General features: G+C 38.6%; 2 protein-coding genes across 9 annotated transcripts; one reads left to right on the plus strand and one right to left on the minus strand.

The window, feature by feature from the left end:
• Nucleotides 1-4,196: 4,196 nt before the first annotated feature.
• LOC110945534 (ammonium transporter Rh type B-like) lies at nt 4,197-5,652 on the minus strand. The gene is given in 2 exon segments (XM_022218672.2): nt 4,197-4,848; nt 4,851-5,652. Coding segments are annotated over 2 exon segments (1,392 nt in total). The 3' UTR covers nt 4,197-4,258.
• A 1,115-nt stretch (nt 5,653-6,767) lies between these two features.
• On the plus strand, nt 6,768-21,262 carry arfgap1 (ADP-ribosylation factor GTPase activating protein 1). Of its 8 annotated transcripts, none has more exons than XR_002597001.2 (14): nt 6,768-6,995; nt 10,500-10,570; nt 12,206-12,315; nt 12,601-12,772; nt 13,054-13,154; nt 13,248-13,334; nt 13,425-13,539; nt 13,620-13,676; nt 13,802-13,834; nt 14,045-14,074; nt 14,854-14,910; nt 16,541-16,856; nt 17,117-17,172; nt 17,291-17,358. XR_002597001.2 is itself a non-coding variant. In XM_022219820.2 (14 exons), exons 2-14 carry the CDS (start codon nt 10,511-10,513, stop codon nt 17,628-17,630), a joined length of 1,278 nt encoding a protein of 425 aa, XP_022075512.1. In that variant the 5' UTR covers nt 6,768-6,995; nt 10,500-10,510; the 3' UTR covers nt 17,631-21,262. The 8 variants fall into 8 exon arrangements, 7 of the variants coding, with proteins under 7 accessions (XP_022075512.1, XP_022075514.1, XP_022075513.1 ...); XM_022219820.2 differs by having other exon boundaries at nt 16,541-16,600; nt 17,291-21,262; XM_022219822.2 differs by lacking the exon at nt 16,541-16,856 and having other exon boundaries at nt 17,123-17,172; nt 17,291-21,262.
• Nucleotides 21,263-21,436: the final 174 nt, after the last annotated feature.

Genomic DNA, 21,436 nt, shown 5'->3' on the forward strand with positions numbered 1-21,436 from the left:
GTTTGCCCTGTGACAGACTCTGGTGACCTTTTCCAGGGTGTCTCCTGCCTTTGCCGGAGTCAGCTGGGATAGGCTCCAGCACCCCCCGCAGCCCTAATGAGGATAAAGTGGTGTGTAGAGAATGGATGGATGGTTCTCTGATTCTTACTGAATGATTTGAATACTAGTTGGTAAACACCTACAACATAGATATCCAGGTGAAGGAACTATAAGCTTAGCATCTTTTTTATTTTTTGTACTAGGACTTTAAAATACTCCCATGTCCATAAATGCCTGATTGGTCAAAACTGCTGACACTCTGTTAGAGATGTGATAAAATCTGATTATTTGTGATATGTTGATATATGAACTTGTCAAATCACACAGTTGACCAATATTTTTTTTTCTTTTCACTCAATAAAAATAAAACTTTTTTAGATTTTACATTTTTTCTGTGTTTCAGTTGTCAGTTCTGTAAAACTTCATTGGTTACTTTCGGCTTATTGGAGAAGGACCTTGTTGATCTGTACTTTTTACGTAACCTTATTTATGGTCTCAGTGAAAGCAGTAATACATGTGACCGAGAAGAAACATTTATAATGATTAATGACAGTTAGAGGACAGCTGTAAACTTATCAGAGTCTACAGTCTGTTATTCTCTTTACTGTCTGCTTTATGTAACAAGTGGAGAAGAACAGACAGTTAAAACATCAGAATGTAAGACAAATCAATGCTAATGATCAATATAGATGCCTTAGCTAAGAAACTTAAATTTGAGTAATTATTACAATAGTGAAAATGTTATATGAATAAATTTTCAGGATAGTTTCCATGATTTTTAGATATGGTCGCAACTTGGTGCTAAGGATGATAAAGTCGGTCAGTCTTTTTGGTGTGTCTCCACTTAAAAGATTGCATGATGCTTCAAATTTACTAGAACCAGGGACAAAAGTCAAATTTGGCATACACATGATGGCCACCCTTGACTGAAGGTCCTTTATGGTGGAAATCCATTTTTATTATGCTTACTTCTGTCATTCCTCAAGCCTCCTCACAAATAGATGGTCTCCCAGCTTTACAAGCCAGTGAGAATTTTAATGAACTATATTGAACTAACATTGAGCTCAAACTTTGTATAATCCTGCCCCCTCTGCACTTGCTGTTTTAGAGGTTTCACAGAGTGAGCAGCTGTCTCACAGTCCACAGTCAAGAGCTCATTCTGCTAACCCAAAATGCATCAAATGTTCTGCTGTTGGCAGCAAGAGTTAACACAACAGATGTTAGTGCATTCCCAGCATCTGAGGAACTGAAGATCCTGCAGATTCTTTCTTTTCATTGGTAATCTCACCCACAGCCATCAGACCGGTCCTTAGTGTAAGTAGTGTAAGCATGCTGTCTGGACTAATGTGGCTAACATTACCATTAACTTTGATTGGTCATATACCCACAGAGTTTCTTTGGAAACTGTAAAAGGTAAAGGGACATTCAGAAAATGGTGGACACCTACAGACTGATTTTGAGACCATATGAACAAGTATAAGGACTAAGTGGGCTACTGTGTTTTCATATTGGCTTCAACCTCAGCCAGTGTTTGCATCTGTTCACTTCTCTTCCTGCTCTCTGTGCTCACATAAAGTGCATTTTATTTTTATTTCTCATTTATAGATATTTCAATTTTTGTTGTCAAACAATGGCACAACTATGAAACTTTGACTAAATGCTCATTAAGACCCACATACTTATGGGGAGTCACCTTAGCAAGCTCTGAGAGAGCTGCTCTGCACCACTAAAATATTGATTTAATAATATTGTCTGACAATCCACATCATACACATGAGTGAAAACAACCACTGAGCCGTCAGTTCTATGTCAAATAATCACCACAGGATAAAATTGAAGTAATTCCTGGTTCTCACATTGATTCATGTCTGTGGTGTGCTTCCCAGTCGGCTATTTTGCTCCCAAAATATTGTCAATCACAGACACAAGGGAGTCTTCTTCCTGAAAGAGGTGTGGCCTATTAGCAGCTCAGCTGAATTAAAACGACAGACATTGAAGCAGTCATGGTAAAAAGAATAATCTTTGCAGTATTTGTAGCAGAAAACTGAAAGATACAGTCTGAGAACATGGCAAGACTTTCCTTAATTTGCTAAAGAAAAAGTTATTCACAATTGTGAGACCTTTAACATCAGCATGGTAGTATTATCCTGTTAATGTGTGATGTTGGCATTTAGATCAAAGCACTGTGACTGAGTACGAACAAGTTTAACAAACAGAATCAAGAGAGAGAAGCAATTGAAAGAGAGTTAAGTAGAATTGTCAATCTGAACTGAAACCTTTTGCACAGAGGTCATGAGGGCCTCTCGTTGTCATACAAGCACCACTTTTAGTAGATTTAAAATTTCAGACTATCCATGCAGATGCGAGTATGGTGTTCTTGAAAATCCTGAAACAGAAAAATGTAATATATCCACAGCCATTTGTGGACATGCGCATGAAGTGCATGAATCCTCTCAAAAGCAAAGCGTGGATCAGCACTTTGAGTATGAATAAATTACAGTTTACATGGAAGCTTTGCAGAACTTTGCTTTCCAGTTGTCAATGATTAGATAAAGCACTTTGTTCACCCTATCAGTTAATAAACACTGATGATGTAGTTAACCTTTGTTGACTACAGCTTGCACTTAATGCAGGTAATCACAGCAGAACAAGCCAACTTCCCCCGACTACAATTTGTAATCTTTGTTAACGATGAGATAATGTAAGAAACCCTTTTTATTGACTCGATATGCAGCTTTGTCCAATAATCTATCATTAAACAAGGTGATAAAATCCAGACTGCAATCACGTGTCAGTTAATTTTGCTTGTAGTTTAAAGTGGTGTAAACCAATAAACCCAGTAATTCAGTAATCCCTTACAGAAGAGGTTGCATCACTTTGAAGTTGCTGATTAAACTTTTGGCAGTGAGCAAATGTTCATTGGTTAGCAAGACAGCAATATTGCAGATAATAAATAGCAGGGCTGAATATCAAATGCTGAATAAGTTAGATTGTGTCTGTTGCACCGCACATCAAAACTGTCCAACATTATATAACATTTAGTCAAATTCTTTTGACTTGTTTACTCATTTGATGCAGCCCAATTCATAATAAGTTTAAGATGTACTGCAGGCCTCCTTCAAGCAGGTTGCCATCACTTGAGGCCCGCAACGTCCAGATTAAAATGCTCTGCGTCAATCTCAGTATTGTGAAACAGAATGAGAGTTTTTTGTCCAACATCCGATGTGATTTGTCAGCAAAAACCATTGATTGCTGTCAAATGCAATGACAGCAGCAGTTTCAAAAGACCAGTTAATTTGTGTATAAATGCATGACAGTATTTTTAAATGACCATTAAATTGTGGTTTAAGAAATGAGTCCATGAAGTTACCTTAAATTATAAGAAGGAGTGGAATTTGTGCTGACTTTAGAATATATTTCAGCGGGATGATTACAAGCCTACACTGTTGTCTTTGTGCATATTGTTTCACTATGACTGATTCCTACTGACTGCAAAGACGGATCGTATTCAACAGACAATGTTTCTGTATCCTTCAGATTCTCAAAAAGCATTATGCCATCGAGGACATGATGTTCAGCATTTATTCTGCTTCCATTTTTGAAGCATTATATTAAAAGTTTGTTATCAGCTTATTTGAATGTGAATGATTCGTGCGTGTGAAGCCCAGTAATGAAATATGCATAACACAGGAGATGATATATGGCCAATATCTTCCTAATCTAAACAGCTCTTTATAACACACAGAGGAGGCACTGAGTTTAAATTCATTATGAATGCAAAAGAAGACCAAAAAATATATTTGAAGCTGCCAATTTAGTTTAATCCCTTGGTGAGAGAGTATGAGCTAAATATGTTCTATAAAAATGTTAGAAGAAATATAAATGTTGCATTGGTTTGGTCATAAAATTCTTTATTTCAGACACAATTTATGAAATACAGTGTCATATGACAGACTTGACTTTTCTTTGCATACAAAACACCAACAGTATAAACAGCATTTGATTTATTTCCCCAGATATATTTTATGCATTCATAATCATCAGTCTCACGTGTACCACACACATTGCAACATTTAGGTGAAAATATCTACATGTATTTGTGATGGCAGTAATTTAAAATGTATTAATCTTATGTACATCAAAACTGACTGTCAACTAAGTGCTTTTAAACCTCAGACTTTGGTGTCTGAAGGATCCGTTTGTCCTTTTTCATCACTGCTCACGGGGTCTTTAACACTTCCACACTGTCAAAGTCAGAGGGCATGTCAAAGAAAACCTCATCATCAAAACAGTCCTCATCAGACGGCGATGCCATGAAGGACAAATCCATGACCATTCCAGTGAGCACTCCACCGATTGCAGCTGCTGCGATGGTGGTGAAGATCGCTGCAACCTGGTACAGAGCTTGTTCCTGTGCGCTGCGGCCCAAACCTGGCTTCAGCCCAGGAATCAGTTGCTGCAGCTCCAGCAGCTTCGGATCTCCCTCAGGTGGAGCTCGATGGGAAAAGATCTGGAACATGCTGGGCCCGTAGGTTTCCTCAGTGGCCAGGAGGATGGCAACAATCCCTGCTATGGATGATATGAGGCCAGTGAGCCCGTGGAGATTGTGAATACCACACTGGTCCTGGATTCTCATGCGTTGGGCCAAAAAGGGGGTGAGGTATCTGTAACCGAGGAAGCAGGCGGTGCAGCCCATGACGCCTAGAGCGTATGCAGCCACAGGAGAAATCATCATGTCCACAGAGGCCCCAACAGTCACACCGCCTGCCAGAGTCACATTCTGAATATCAGCCATTGTGAACTTGCTCTCTTGTTGAACACCGCAGAGAGAGCAAAGGCGGTGATAGTGGATGAGCTCAGCCCTATGAAAGTGTGGAGTACAGCTCTGTGCTGATCGTCACCTTTAATTGTAAGAGCAGAGTTGAATGAGGGCCAGAACACCCAGAGGAAAAGGGTTCCCATTACAGACAAGATGTCCGAATGGTAACTAGTCGTCTCTTTAGCATGTCCAGCATTCAGGCTTGGGCGATACAGCATAAATGTCACTCCTAGACCAAAGTAGCAGGCAAACAGATGAATAAGAATAGAGCCACCTGCGTCATTGATCCTGATATATTTCAGCACAGCCCACTCTGTCACAGAAAAGATAGGGATCTCTAACAAAGACATGACCAGGAGCTGAACTGGACTTTTCCCAAGCACAGCTCCGAAGGAGATAAGCACCACAGCACAGGCGAACTCTGCATTCACCAGGTTGATCACCCCTATGTGAATTTTGCCATTATAGTAAAACTGGAAGAAACCTTGTATCAGGATTGCCCACTGGATCGTGAATGCAGCAGTGAGGAAGTTGAAGACCATCCCACTGAAGCCGTAGAATCTGAAGAAGGCCAGCAGACAACCAAAACCAATGAAGATCATCACCTGCACGTCAGCAAAGTAAGGGTAGTCGCGATACATGGAGTTGTCCATGGGGTTGGTCTCATTGTTTTGCATCTTAGCATTGGCATTGTCATCGTAAGTGACAAACATAGCATAAAGAATTATCATGACCACCTCCATCACCAGCACGAACGCCGGCAGGCGCACCTTCAAACTTGTAGACGCACTCATGCTGATGTACAGTTCTTGTCTGGACAGGTGCTCCCCAGCTGCAACAACATACCTTTTATACCTCTTTATTATCAGATAAGAGCAGCTAATGACATTGAGTAAGGAGGCTGACCCTGTGCAGGACATGGTTATTTAACAATGCAGCACTTTAAGTGAGGAATGTACTTTAATCCCTTAGTTTCCTGACTACTGCATTTTCTCTTGTCCTGCTGTTTGCCATCACAACTATATTTAAAGATAAATTCCTGACAGTAGATTTAAACCTTATGATTAAAGGAAAGCAAAAAGGAAACAACAAGTTAAATTACTTTAAAAAAAACATATTAAAATGGTCCATTTTTAACTTTAACAAAAAAAAATCTAGATTTTTACTTTTCTTGTCCCTTCCTGATGAAGTTCTGATGCAAAATATTCTATTTTATACAGTTAAAATAATAAACGTGATGACAGTGGGTAACAGTTTCACATAACAGAGGCAAGTAAGAATTTCAAACTTTTTATCTGAAATAAACGTTTCACCTCAAATACCTCTCTTTTGATGGTAAACAAGTGTAGGGCTACCTTGGATTATCACTAACCATTAATAATATATTTGACAAATGAAAAGTCAGAAAGTCTTCCAAATGACAGGTAGCGGAATTGTTTTAAAGACTAATGGTAAGTGTTTGTAGTGAAAATAAACCATTACAGAGAATGTTACTTGAGTAATTTAAGATAAACAAGTGCATCATATTGCATATTGTTCATGTCAGACAAGAGTCATTCACGTTACTTGTTGGATTGATGTCAAATAAATTGACAGGAAACACCAGTGTTGAGCACAATCCGAAGAAGCTACATGGGGCTGCTGCCAAGTGGGTCCACCACCCACAAGGGTAGGATTTGGGGCTGTATGCATTGTAAAGGTGGTTACCTGGATGTGCTGACCTCTGGTGGCACATTCAAAACGTAAAACATACAAAGCACAACATCATATTAGATAATCTGCTTGGAGAGACACCGTCACCTTAATAAAATAATACCTAAGAAATGTTAGATAAAATGCCAATCCTGTACGTGACAGTAGAGCTACTCGCAGCTGCTTCACAGCCGCCAACAGGACACCAAAGAAGAAGAAACCGACTCCCATGATGCATTGCACTGCCAACGTATGCAAACAGGAACATGGCTAACGGCGTTTAACATCGGCAGTCTTCAGAATCCACTTCTGTCCGCTGACACAGTGTGTGACAGCCCGGACACTTGCTGTGTCCCTGCGACAGAAGAAGAGCTTCTGTAGAGTTTACCAGCGGAGCCTGCGGCCGGAAACAGCGTTGTTTTCGTTGTTCATCAATCTCGGACAGGTAACGGCTCTGTTAGCTAGCGTTAGCTCAGGCTAAGCTAACGTCAGCAGTGTCGGTAATCATGTCATTCCACTGACACACTTGCAAATGTGTTATGTCCCATTGTAAGATTAGTTTTTAATCATTTCGTTAAGGAAAAATGCCGTGACTAGTCCTTGTTATTTTTCTTTAAATACACACGTTAACCGGTGTGTGAAATCGTAGTGTTTTTTTCCCAGAGCGTTGACACGACTGCAGCTCTGTGAGGCTGTTGTTTTAAACATCACAGTGATTGAATTTCCCTAAAAAGACAAAAATTACCATTATTGGACACGCAGTTCAAGGATATTTTTGAGTTCATTATTACGATTAACGACAAAACTATTCATATCAATACCAAACGTTGATTTATAGTGAATTTCTATTCTGGCTGGCATGAACAAGTGGCGGAAGGCACTAAGTCATTGTGTCAGAGATGTGATAAATTGTCACTGTCGGTATTTTTCTCTTTTTACCTTTTTGCTAAAGTGCCATGTTTCAAATGTGGGAAATACTCGTGAAAATGCAAGAAGTTTTTACACCATTCCGAGTGGCACTAGTAATTTCTACCATTCTCGACTCCATTATAGTAAATTAATAAAACAGTTCATGTCATAGTCCACTAGTCAGTTTTTAGTTGTCACAGAAGCAGAGATGCAACATTGTTGAAAGGCTTTAAAGAAGTGTCCAAATGTTTGAAGTGCCAGTGGCCACAGCACAATCATATTTAAGAATGCAAGTAGTTTTTACACTGTGAAAAGTCTCAGAGGTCATGGTAGAGAGCCAAAAGCGATCCCTGCGCTGGCACCAGTGGTACTGCAAGAGGCCAAGAAGAATGCAAAGATCACCACCAAGCATCATGAATCTAAGCAGATCTTGATGCCAACATATACATCAGATACTTCAGCAGACACTGAATAAGGTGGTCTGCATGGATATCACCTAAGGAGGGCTCTACTTCTCAAAGACATTCACACAAAAACTTTGCAAAAGATCATTTGGACAAAGAAGAAAACTTTTGATCCTCAGTTCTCTCTTAGCATGAGATGAAAATTGAGTTGTTTGGCCATAAGATTGTGGATTTAGTTTGGAGAAAGAAAAGAGGTGCATTCAACCCCAGCCATACCATCCTCAGTCAAGGACCGGCATGGGATGTCCGAGAAACACAAACAGCATCATGGGAAGAGAAGACTGCATTAAGATTCTAGAGGAAAAAATCAGGCTGCAGAAAAACTTTGCAGATGTCATGTCAAACAAGACAGCGATAGGAAACATATTGTTAAAGTGGTCAAGAAATGGTGAACAGAAAGCAATATCAGCATGTTGGAATGGCTTGAATGGAACCCAGACTTGAACTCTTTCGAAAATCTGTGGAAGAAATGAAGACCAGTGTGATGGCGAGGAGCACTTCCATCTGCAGAGACCATAAATTGTCCCAAAAGAGGAGTGGAATAAACATACCATGGAGATATGCTGACAGCTTGATGGCAGTTATAAGAATCATTTGATGCTGTGTTGAGAACTAACGATGTTAATATTGATTGCGGAGAAAACTTGCAAATATTTTTTCAACGAAAACATGTAGTATAATTGATTTGGCCAGAAGAAACCTGTAGATCAAAGAAAATTCACTATAAATCAAGATTTGGAATGGGTAGGTAGAAATAATTTGGAGCTTAACTGTACATAATTTGAGCTATGTGCTTTTAGGCTGTGCTTGAATAGAACTTCAACAACATAAAATGATATATACATTTTTAATGTGATTGAGCAGCTGCCTTACTCCTGAGGGCAAATGAGAAGTTTGTTTCACACAGAATATCCAAACGTCTTTGTTGAGGCAACACACTCCTTAGAATATGCTCCAGAGGCTTTTATTTGCTTCGTCTAGTTGTCTATGATACTGCATGGATTACTGAAGGGGGCGCCTCTGTGAAACATCACACCATCCTGTGAGAATTGCACTGCTCAGAAATGTCCACACAATTACAGAAGTTATATTCAATACTCGACTATTTCAGTGATATTTGGATACTAAAAGAAAATCTATCTCTCCCTATTATAATATTGTATATTTAATATATTCTGCTGGTCTGACAATCCTATCTGATTTAACATATCACCTTGGGCTACGTGAAATGTAGATATTTCTCAATTTAATATACAAAGAGCATGTACAGTTTAAAGGATGGGGATGGGACTTTTCTTTTTGCCAACCGGCATGACCAAAAATGTGTTGGTGCATCTGTCGCTACTTTCTGACCAGGATATGTTCATATGACTTAGATGACATTTTTCTTGTGGCACTGAAGTAATGTTTGACTCTCTTGGTGTTTTGTGAAATTCTCCTTGAATTGACTTTAGGTAGATTAGACCATTTTGACCTGTCACAGTTATGAAAGCACATCTTTCAGTATTGCAGCATATGATGGATGAAATGGTAGTTTTTAGGGGCAGAGCTTTTGCTGATTTTAGATTCTTAGATTATTGCTGTGACTATGCACCCATATCACCATCACTGATGTCATGTTGTCCTGGTAGTTACTCCACTATTCACAAAATTTGTTTGAAGGCATTAAGACAGTAAGAATTATTAGTAATCACCGCTCAGTGCATGCTGGGTAGACGTCTGGGCAACTGGCTCCTGATTTGCCAAGGTGTCACAGTGCTGTAAACCTAACAAGACTGAGGCAGTTGTAGGAACGTGTGTATTCTATAGGTTTCTGTGCAAGTTATTTTTTATTTGTTAAATTAATATATATTGAATATAAGAATACAAACTCGTGATTTCCACAATTATTACTCATATCAGCAGAAAATCAGTAACGTGTTGTTTATTGATAGCAATACCTGATTAATGCTGCAGTCACAACATCCAGTGATGTATTGGATGCCGTATCTCTCAGAGCATCCACATCAATAAACAATTTATTGTTTTTAAAAAAAAAAAAAGTTCGATAGATTATCATATCGCAACTTTTTCAATTATCATCAGTAACTTCTGCTGTGATGAATGTCGAGCTGTCTTCCTTCATCATTCTGGAAGGGCTTTACTGCAGCTTTTTGTAACTTCTCCTGGCTGCAGCCTCCTGCTCTCATCCACTTTCCAGGCGAAGCACAATTAATCTCAAACAAGCCTGCTGTCTGTGGAGAGGGTCCAGTTCTCTTTCTGATTACATCATCAGTACAACAGTTTCTCTTATTGCTTTCCAGTCTTTGGAGAGAAATTGGTTCAAATCCACAAATGAAAACTCACCACTGTTATACAGTATAAATTAAAGAGACCCTCCAGTAGGAATATGTGATTTCAGTGTGAAATGTTCCTCTGATATTGGTGCCATTTTATCCATTTTGTTCATATTGTCGCTTGCTAACATAAGCTGGGTTGTGGAGTATTAATTCCCAGTAGTTTATATTCATGTTTTGATAATTAGCTTTCAGTAGCAAATGTTGTACTTAAAACGATCATTTGCTAATCCTTTTCAGTGCGGGTCATCATGGCGAGTCCAAGGACCAGAAGAGTTCTGAAGGAAGTGAGAACACAAGATGAGAATAATGTAAGTCCTCATAGCAGATTTTTAATGTCACTTCTCAGTCAAACTTAGAACATTCTTCACATAGACGGTAACGGGTGTTTGGGAGCCTTGTGATGTAACGCCTTCTCATAGTTCTTCACAAAATGTCCCCAAATAAATGGCGAGAGTAATTTTTTGGTGGGAATTCTAGTGCCAGTGGACATTTTGTCAGCCTGTAGCTTTGGCAGTAGCAGTAGAACAAGTGTAAGATCTCCTACTCTAAAATATTAAGTTATTCTATTATTGTTTAGTATTTTTCCAGATAAAAATACACTTTATTTATCAAGAAACAAAGTGCCTAGTCTGACTTTCTGGATGTTTGCTGTGGGTCTAAGCCTGTCATTGGCTTCCTTCTTGCCTTCTGCTATTTCCATGTTACTGTTTTCCTCTTTATTATAGGAAACAACAACAGTAGTCACTTACCCACTAAATGTTTTAATTTGTGTATTACAGCAGCCTTGCTACCTTTTTTTAAGTGAATTAGCCATTTTAATGATAATTATTGGCTTTACTGTGTGCAAATGTTCCTCCCAAACATTTTCACTGTAACTATTTTAAGTGAACACTGACGCAGCATCCTTCACTGAACTGCCTAATATGATTGTGACTAGTTTAAAGAAACACAAACAAGATAGAGTGTTTTCTCCTTTGTATCAAAATGATAATGAGATGCAGCCAGAGCATTCTGCTAGATGAGAATAGATCTGTGTTTGCTTCATTTTTTTTAGAGCTGGAGGCTACATCTATCTTATATACACAGTTTACAACCCTGTCAAAAGTTTTAGGACAGGTTCTAATTTATTTGAATGACAAAGTGTCCTAAAACTTTTGTCAGAGGGTGTATTTGCTTAAGAGCAAGAGAAAAGAATAAGAAAATCTAAATTAAGTATATTGTTATAGAACAGATGAGAAAAAAAAGCCAATACAAAAAAAAAAAACATTTCAGAAGTGGGATAATCGGCAACACATCAAATGTCCATTAAGGCTGTCCAATATAAAAAATAATTGAAGTGGTTGAAAGAGCTCTAAAGATGTTGCCAATCTGATGTCAAAAGTCAAATTGTTCTACAGTGTGGGTGATCAACAGCACACGGTTCAGTCAGGTGGTCACCTCTGGTCACTAGCACAGCCCCATCCACTGATCTAAGTAAATATTCAGGGTTTATTAAGGCCCTGATGTAGTTTGGAGGAAGGCCAGTTAATGCTTTAAAAGGGATCAGCTGTCAAAATCAATACAGAGTGTAACAGGCAGCCAGTGGAAGCTGGCAAGTACCAGAGAAATATGTTCATATCTTGGTGCCAGTTAAAATGATATACTAAGAAAATGGCATCCCATTGCAACTCCAGTAAAGAAAAGAGGTTTTTAATAGAGGATTAGTCATCTTTTTGCCTTTGGACAAAATAGGAATGCTCACTCCCAAGAATCTCCTCCACTATAAAATGTTTGTTTGTAGTAGTGGAATGTGTAGGTTTTTTATGATTGTTTGGCAACATTTGTATGTTACAGTTCAGTGGCGTTTAGATATTTTCCAAACCAATGCAGGGTCAGACTACAATATTGTTGCATAATGATACAGTAATTCATTAACTGTTGAATACCTGTTCTTTTCTTCTCAGCTGTGTTTTGAGTGTGGGGCTTTTAACCCTCAGTGGGTTAGTGTGACATATGGCATCTGGATTTGTCTGGAGTGTTCTGGCAAACACCGGGGCCTGGGAGTACATCTCAGGTAAGAATAGAGCTTTGCTTCATTTAACACTACGGCACACTACTACTGAACTTTTAGATGAACTTTCCAGCTAATAGCTCAGACTACAAAGTGTCCTTAAAACACTAGTGTGAGTGGTCTATTGCAAATGCATGGGTCAGTTTTGTGATTAAGTTCCATTACTGTCACAGCTTTGTGTACCAGCAGCTGAACAGGCCAGAGAAGGCAGCATATTCCTTCCATTCAGTAACAATACAGTATTACAGCCTGGCAATGTTTAATTTAACACTTTTTCCCAATCTGCAGTTTTGTGCGCTCGGTCACCATGGACAAGTGGAAAGATATTGAACTTGAGAAAATGAAAGCAGGAGGAAATGGAAAATTCCGCCTGTTTCTTGAACTTCAAGATGATTATGACTCCAACTGGACTTTACAGGAGAAATACAACAGCCGAGCTGCTGCACTCTTCAGGGACAAGGTGAGCTGCACAGGACAAGATTTCAATCATTCAAATTAGATCAGTTGCCCTGCAAAATCCCAGTTTATTTTTTTTCATTATGTCACTTAAGTAGGTTATTTTAGAGATTTGAAGTGTATTTGCTTAATTGACAATTTAAAAAAAAAAGAACAAATATGAAATGGATTATGGTCGAAGAATGGTTTAGTGGTAGCTTAAATTTTGTGAGATCCTCACTTTGTCAGAGTATCTCCTGTTAATCAGTAGAATTTCGTCCCCCCCCCCAACGCTGAACATGACAGGTCGCAACTTTAGCAGAGGGTAAGGAGTGGTCCATTGAGACGTCCCCTGCCAGAAATTGGACATCTCCTCAACCCAAGACCAGCCTTTCATCCTCTCATCGGTAAGAATGAACTCAATTTTAAACATAATTCTGTGTGTGATACCAGATACAGAACAGCCATCAAAGCAGTGAACTCATGTTTCTTTAACGTAGCTCTGGAGGACCTGGACAGAACTCTGCAAAATCTAGCGACAAAGCTTTTGAAGATTGGTTAAGTGACGATGTAAACTCTTATCAGAGGTACATTTTTGACTTTTTTTTATTAGTCTGTCTTCTGTTGTGTTCTGTAAAGGGGGTGATTTGCTAAAAGTGTTTTTCATGCTTCTTCAGTGGAGGTGGTTACAGCGGGAATCAAGAGAATCGATATGTTGGCTTCGGCAACACAGTGACCCCGGAGAAGAAAGAAGACGACTTCCTGAACAATGCTATGACTTCTTTTTATTCAGTAGGTCATGATATACATCCTCTGGCTGATTGGAACCTTTATGTTGTTTATCCTGTTAAATGTTGTTTTTTTTTCATCAGGGTTGGAGCAGTTTTACTGTTGGAGCCAGCAAATTTGCTTCTATTGCCAAAGATAATGTAAGTATGTTTAAAGAAGTGTTGTAATTTCATAGCATTTATGTTCTGCATTGAATTTCAAGCTAAAATAAGAACACATATAAAAAGTTGAAGTAATTATGCTTCTTTTAACTGCCCACATACAGACAAGTAAACTGGCAAATCAAGCAACCTTGAAGGTAAGATGAATGTTTTCACAGATTACTTGTTTGACCTATGCTTCCTCTGACCTCCTCTGTCAGCTATATGGAGTATTTCTCTCTTTCCTGAGAGTATAAGCATTCACATAATGTGTCTTTTTTCTTGTTAAGCTCTTTATATATAATGTAGTCTTTCAAGCTTTAATAACTGTTACTACTTTAATATCTCTCTGCCCTCTCTGGATGTAGTTAAGGGGCTATAAAGCGCCCCCAGAACCGGTAAAGCAGTTTATAGGTGCATGGCGCTTTTTCACATCATGTTTTTTTCACACATTTATTTATTTTATTTCTATTTATTGAATATGCATTACATTACCCATGATTTATATTTTTTGTCGGCTTGTCAGATTTTCTGTTTTAAAGCAGTAAGACACGTTTTGCAAAATGTGGGTAAATGTCATCTTCCCATGCTTCTGCTTAGTAATACTAATACAAGGCAACGTGTCAGTCTTGGTACATCTGTTTTAAGTTCATGGATAACCTTTGACAGGTGGTATTTGTACTGTGAGATATGATATATTATGGGATAGGGATCTATGGGAATTCCTACCCCTAATATAGAAATGAACAGAGGAACTGTTCTCTCACATCCATTGATACTGGGTTATCCATTCATGCATGACAGTTCTTGTGCTCACTGCTGACAGGGGGTAATGGTGTGTTAAAACACTTCAGTAAACTTCTCTAAAGTTTGGCGCTTTATCGACATCTGGTAGATTTTTGAGACAAAAGAAATCCTTCGTGCAACCTGTTCCCGTTGCAAGAAGGATGCGTAAATCAAAATGTTGTATTTTATTAATTCCAATTGCAGCTCTACCCTTGAAAGGCTGCTAGTTTTTTGAACCATTACACCCTCTAGTGCTTGTTCAGTGTCATGGTGAATGGGAATGATCAGGCCTCTTCATGCAACTGCAGAACAAGCAGCTCAGTGTCTTGCAGTATTTGAATGTTAAACTGTGTTTCATTCAAGTGAACTCTCCTCTCTGACTTCCAACTAGGCCACTGAGTTAGGACAGACATTAAATGAGAATGTTATCAAACCTACCCAAGAAAAGGTAACATTGATGTTTGAAGTTGTTGGTTTGGTGGTGGGTTGCAGTGCTTTAGACAAAGAACAGCTTCAGATGTGAATGTGCTATTTTCTCCACTGTTTGTGTGTGTCAGTCTATCTGCTTTATGCCAGCGCACATTAAACGACAAAACCTGCGGTTGCAAAGATGGAAAAAAAAAATTCCTTTGTTTCTCCTAGTCAGTGACTCAGTCATGAGATTTGCAGACACATACAGTGGTGAACTGTTTATTTGAGAGCTTGTATGAGTCAGTGTGAACTGTCAGCAGAGTCATTGGATGAAGATTGAAGTACATTTAAATATTTTTACAAGGCTGAGTCTTTGTTCAGATATCATGCCTCATTTCAAAGTAGTCAGTTTCCAATCTTGACTTGCTCTTTGCTGAAAAATTACTTTCTGTAAATAATTCAGTGTAATTTATATATCAGTGGTGTCAGTTTCCATTTAGCTTCAGGGCTGGTTCCTACACATTCTTGCAATTAAGGAAATCAGAATTTAATACAAAGTTCTAAAACTGATGTACATTGCTCAGTCACAGCATTAAAACCACCTGCCTAATATTGTCAGCTCTCCCTCGTGCCACCAAAACCCATCAGATCATGGACAGGGAACCCATTGTGGCAACTGGAACGCTTAAGCTGTTCCTGAGCAGTTTTTACAGTGTGATGAGGTGCACTGTCCTGCCACTGGAGGCTGTTGCTGTTGGGTCATTTGCTTGATCTGCACCGGTGTTTACATCGGTGGTGACATTCACTTTAATGCCTGGACCCAAGATTTCCCAGCAGAATGAAAAGATCAACGTCATTCACTTTACTTGTTGGTGGTTTTAATATTGTGACTGTTCATCATCATCTGACTGAACCACTGAATTTGATTTATCCTGTCTTCGCTGATCAGGGCAAAAGACAGCTGAGTGTTGTTTTAGTATGAAATTTTCTTGTTGACTTCAGTAAACATGAAATGACACAACCTAGAGCTCCTCATTTGAAAACAGCTGCTCACTATCTTTGCAGATTTAATGTTTTTGAGCTTTGACGTTTAAGTAAGCTTTGTTTTTGGCGTTATATATGAACTACTGAGCAATTTGCTTTCCCTGGTGAGTGTTTTCCACATAAGCGCTTCTGCTTAACGCTTTAACTTTGACTGTCAAGTGAGCAGCTCCTGGATGTGTCTTTTATTGGGATCAAACTGGTCCTGTATACCTGTAAGTAAACATACAGGCCTTCACAGATCAAAATACAGGATAGGGACCTTCTCATTTACTTTTTAACATTACCAAACAACAAAACCAAATTTAATGAGACCGTGTCATTCACCATACTGTGTGTAGTTTGTTCTCTATAAGCTGGTGACTCACAGGGACAGATATTAAACAAAGTGCTTTTGTCTTCTAATGTACAGTTGGCATTGCTGGTTTCAGATATCTCTAGTATGTGCTTTTGAATTTTCATTCTACTGTTTCCTGTGTTCCTAATTTTTAATGCTCTTAACAAATCTCGCTACAGCTTTTCTCACAATCAAAAATTGACAGTGCACAACTTGTTCTGTGCAACAAACATATTTGAATAGTGATTCTTGTTTTTGTTAGTTTTTAATAATAATTTGGCTCATCCAGGTGAAAGATGGCAAATTGCTAGATGAAATGGCCGTCAGCATCTCTGGGCTGGCAAGCAAGGTAGGACGGGCAGACATCTGCCACACTGTGCGATGCAAAACCAGCCTCCTGGATGAGGAACAGCAACCCAGATCCACCGTATTCTGGTTTAAACTGGGTCTCTTAAGTCCACAAACAATTTGCAAAAATGCAGAGAAAGTACCCCCTCAACACCGTAACCCTCCAAGGAGACTGGTTTTGCAATGTTAATGAATGTTTGAATAATGCTAATCAAATGTAATCTCTCGTTTGTCTTGCTGCCACTTTAATTTTGGCGGTGAGTACACTGTAGTCAACTGTTTTGCTGTTAAAGTGTTAGAAACAAGTATCTTTGTGCAGTCTTAGTATTGCTGTCTTTGTGACTTGGTAAAACAAATTTTGCAGTCTTTTTACTTGTTGTGTAGCCAGTATCCATTTGTATAATTTTTCACGTTATGCTCTTGTATTTTTTTTTGTTTGTTTTATCCATTTATTTCAAAGACATTGTGTTTTAAGACTTCAGGTAACATCAACCTAACGATTGTCTCTGGTGCTTAGGTTCAGGGAGCTGGTGCAAAATTGACTAATCTCTTCTCTGGAAAACCGGAAGATGGGTAATAAAATCCACTTCATAGAAATGAGCAAACGGCAAAATGTTTTCCAATATATGATCCTGTGAACAATATGACACATGATTATTAAACCACATCTTTATGTTTCCTGCTCTTTCAGGTCTGCTGGAGAGAGCTACCAGAACATGGATGCCACTGAGGGATATCAAGGCAGTTCAAGCCAGCCTGTCTCAAAGGACTTCTGGGAAACCTTTGGCAGTAACACCTCCTTAAAGGCCAAGAAATCTCCCAGCAGTGACAGCTGGACCATCGCAGATAATTCTGCAAAGAAGAGCTCTGACAGTTGGGACAATTGGGGCTCCGAAGCGGCGTCCAACAACAAACACAGCACAGAAGAGAGCTGGGAGGCCTGGGACAACAACTGGGAGAACGCAGATGGTAAGACGAAGAAGAGTCCTACGAAACCTGCTGAGGAAGCCTGGGATAATGCAGACTGGTAGTGATCTTACAACCATACATGTCACCTTTTTCCTACTCTGGCCTTCTCTCTCTCTCTCTCTCTGTCTCTCCCTCTGTTCATCTCACTGGCACTTTCAGGGAAAGAGCTGCGTCAGCTTAGTTCCTGTTAATGCAATCGAAATGTATTTAATAATCATCCAAGAAACGATTAAAGCCCAGGGATAAATTTAGCTCAATATTGAATGAATATTCTTAAAAAATACAACTATGTTGACCTGCAGTCCTGTATTTTATTGTAAATTTCCTCCATCACAATGAATCAAAGTAAATCAGTGTAGATAATGTCATAAGTCGCTGTCTGGGATCTCCAAATATAGTAGTCTTGGGTGAACAAGCCAGTGTTTGTACTGTATCATTGGTGTCATGGTACTGGTTTTCAGTTCACCACATAAAAGATGCATGATCGAGAAGATTGGATGTTGTAAATATGGATTATTGTAAATACAGTACAATTGACTGAAAACTAATCACACTACTTTCTGTGTTTACGTTAAACCCTTGGACATTTTGCACATTTTGGTTTTGAAAAATTGATTATGAAGTGCGTTTCTGACAGAATAAAGCCCATCCAAAGCATACTGTAGTCACAGCGTTACATTAAATTAACAGAACAAACGGTGATCTTAATTATCTGCCATTTATCAAAATCTGTGTGGATATGTACAATTTTAAATAAAAATAATCTAATGCATAATCAGGTAGGATTAAATGACCTTCATAGTATTTTTTTTTTTAAATGTGCAAATAGTCGACGGTTTCCAAATCCGCACAGAGCTGGTGATACAGTATTGTCATGTTAGGATTTTGAGGCGTCCAAAACAAATTAAGTTCATCAGTAACTGGCCCCCTGCTAAAATAATTAAGATGCTTTAGGGTAAATGCATATATGACACCACCTTGTTGTTATATTGCATGATCTGATTATTGCATCAATGACCTTTTTTAAAACAAATTTTGATTGGTTGATGCAATATTGTGATTTTACTCTCATTTTTCCCCATCTTCGTTGTCTGTCAATAACAGGTCAAAGCCCGTCTAACTTATAATTTCCATGTTCACTGCAAACATTTGACATTTGGTGTTCTTTGAAGCACATTCCCACATTAGGATTTTTGTCTTCAGAGTATTTCTAATTGTACTGTAGTACTTAAACAGCTGGTTATTTACTTACACCAGAGTTGAGATCAAACAGTTTGGCTTGAAAAATAACAAGACATATATGACATATATATATGCCAAGTATACCTGCCAATACTTGGGGAGAGCAGGGGGATTTATTGCAATATTATGCTATGTATCATTGTTTTTTGTTTGTTTATTTGTTATGATTCTCGTGTCTGACCCTGAAAAGCTGGCGGAATTATTAAACTGAAATGTATTGTTGGAATACTCTTAAATAGGAACTCACACAGTCAGTACAGGCTGTATTTACTTGTAAAATCGTTTAAACCAGGCTCAGGATAGACAAACTGGCATTGTCTTATGAATAAACTGTAGCAACTCACATTATTGGACAAAATCAACAGTTTTAATCGTAATTTTGTGATTTTGTTTTCAAAGATATATTGTGGGGTTTCGAGTAATTAATGTTTAAAGATTATATTGTAGATAATAACACACGAAAGTTCCTCTCTGCAGGGTCACATGCTGTAAGTACTGTAAGTGAGCGTGAAGATTGTGTTTCGGTAAATGGGCACACATGGGGATCGTGGAGTAAATTGTCGTCATCGTGCTGTTGTAACTGCTGACCTGTGAGCCTGTAACTCGTGACCTCAGCTGAAGAGACAGGTCGTTGTAAATTTCATCTCGTACAAAGCAACTCTGTGAACTGCATCAAGTGTCATTGCGCCTTGTGTACTGTGAGAGTTTGGTGTCACAAATACCTTCACACTTGTATTAACATCTGAGTTGCAGGTTGATGTTAATGAGGCTCATTAGACGCTGGATGCTTAGATGGTCTTAGCTCTCAAACACTTGTTAGGAATTAATTTAATCAACCTTGTGCATCCGTCAGATTAAATGGCAGCTGCACTCACATTGTTCATAGATGCAGTTATATTCCAAAAAGTTCACTGTTGCGACAAGTAGAGAAGTAATCGGCATGAAACTGATTCTGTAGAAATTTACTGAGTTACCTGGGTTTAGATGTATGCCAATTTTGAAGCACCTAGTATTCTATGTGGCTTTTGATTCCCTGTAACTCTAAAAAAAGTCAAACAAACCTCAAGTTCAATACTATGGAACCAGCTACATCTCTGGTTTTTGAAGTGATACTGGAAGATAGTTTGACGTGCTTGAATTGCATCTGATTCTTTGAACATTGGTGTCTGCTGTCATCAGCCAGTATTCAGTTAATAATCCTCCTGTGCAGCCTTCTACCAGTGCAATGCAGCTACTGGATTGTTGACAATATTTTGCAGTACTCCTAAAGGCGGTCCTCTTCGAGCCTCGTAACTGAACAAAATAAGATTTTACAACCATGCGTTCTGACTAGTGAAGGATAAATCCTGGAAACTGAATTCCACGCCCATTTTCCTACCTCTAACAAGTGTTCAGTTTACTGCCTGATTTTCAGTTTTTATTTCGTTCTTTCATCCTGCGGCATTGTTTTGAGGTAGACCTTATTACCACTGTTTTAATTTTCTGTGGCTCATTTTGTCTTTGATGAAAGAAGTGTGTAATAGCAAAGCTGCAAACGTGAGTCTACAGTGTTTGTGTGTTTTCAGTGACAATGCAGTGCTGTTGAAAAAAAGAAGTCACTCCTGGCACATTTGTGTCGCTGAACCTCGACAGTCGTGTTCATGTATGGTCGTGTTAAAAGCCTTAAACAGCTGTGTTTGCTTTCTGATGTCAGTTTGCTTCTGTGTTTCTGATGCAGTTATGTGTACATGTCAGTAAATGATCATTCAAAATACATCGTTTTCCTCAGATTTTCCTTTACTACAACAGTTTTATGGTATGTCAATTAATTTGGTTTTGTTTTAAAAATGATGTCATGACATGGAACACGCAAACTGCCAGGAAATGAAGTGCTGCGATATCTCACCATGTTAGAAGGGACATATTTGAACAGTAATTTGTCTGAAAACTGAAAAAAAGCAACAAAAAAAGTACTAATTCTGAGAGACCACAGCCTTTCATTCAGTGAATGTCTCCTGATTCATGGACAAACTGCAGAATGTGTCACTGAATGAAATACGTCTAAATGACCTTTATAAAAAGTCATGATTATGTTTTTCTTTTTTTATAAAACTGTATTTGTGATGTGATGCTTTGGCCACATTCTCTAAATCTAAACTTTCCAGAGGAGCAGTTTAGCTCAGTTTCTGTGCCTGTAGAACATTTGAGACTGGGTATGTCTGTGTTTGTTGATGAAGCTAATTATGTCAGAAATACTATTTTTGATGTAATGCATGATGTGTAATGTGGAGCTAAATACATTCAGTTGTCTCCTCAGTGAATTTAAGTGCAGTTGTCCGCTTTCCCCCTCAAGTTTCACCAGCAGCCATCCTATGAGGTGAGCCACTGTTACCTACTACCCCCTTGAGGCTGTGGATATTTTTCCTGTACACATGGTTTCTGCGTAAAATAAAAATGTATTGTGTCGTGAGTATCTGTGTGGTGCAGAATGTGCAGTCATTTGTTGAGCATTTTATATTTAATGGCCACAACTGGCAGTTATTGGTTCATAAATGTCACATCTGTGCACAGCTGGTAAGATGAGAATCAAGCATAGGCTCCTGTTTGCTTCATTTTTCCCTGAACCGCATTTACGGATGTAGTTGGC

The sequence above is a fragment of the Acanthochromis polyacanthus genome, chromosome 5, assembly GCF_021347895.1.
Source record: "Acanthochromis polyacanthus isolate Apoly-LR-REF ecotype Palm Island chromosome 5, KAUST_Apoly_ChrSc, whole genome shotgun sequence".
Classification (NCBI taxonomy): Eukaryota; Metazoa; Chordata; class Actinopteri; family Pomacentridae; genus Acanthochromis; species Acanthochromis polyacanthus.

Bases quoted from the DNA above. Each gene is read 5' to 3' on its own strand.
- arfgap1 (XM_022219820.2), top strand. From the start codon at position 10,511: ATGGCGAGTCCAAGGACCAGAAGAGTTCTGAAGGAAGTGAGAACACAA. The intron at 13,835-14,044 runs GTAAGATGAATG...CTCTGGATGTAG, and splicing joins CAAATCAAGCAACCTTGAAG to TTAAGGGGCTATAAAGCGCC. The intron at 14,075-14,853 runs GTAAAGCAGTTT...ACTTCCAACTAG, and splicing joins ATAAAGCGCCCCCAGAACCG to GCCACTGAGTTAGGACAGAC.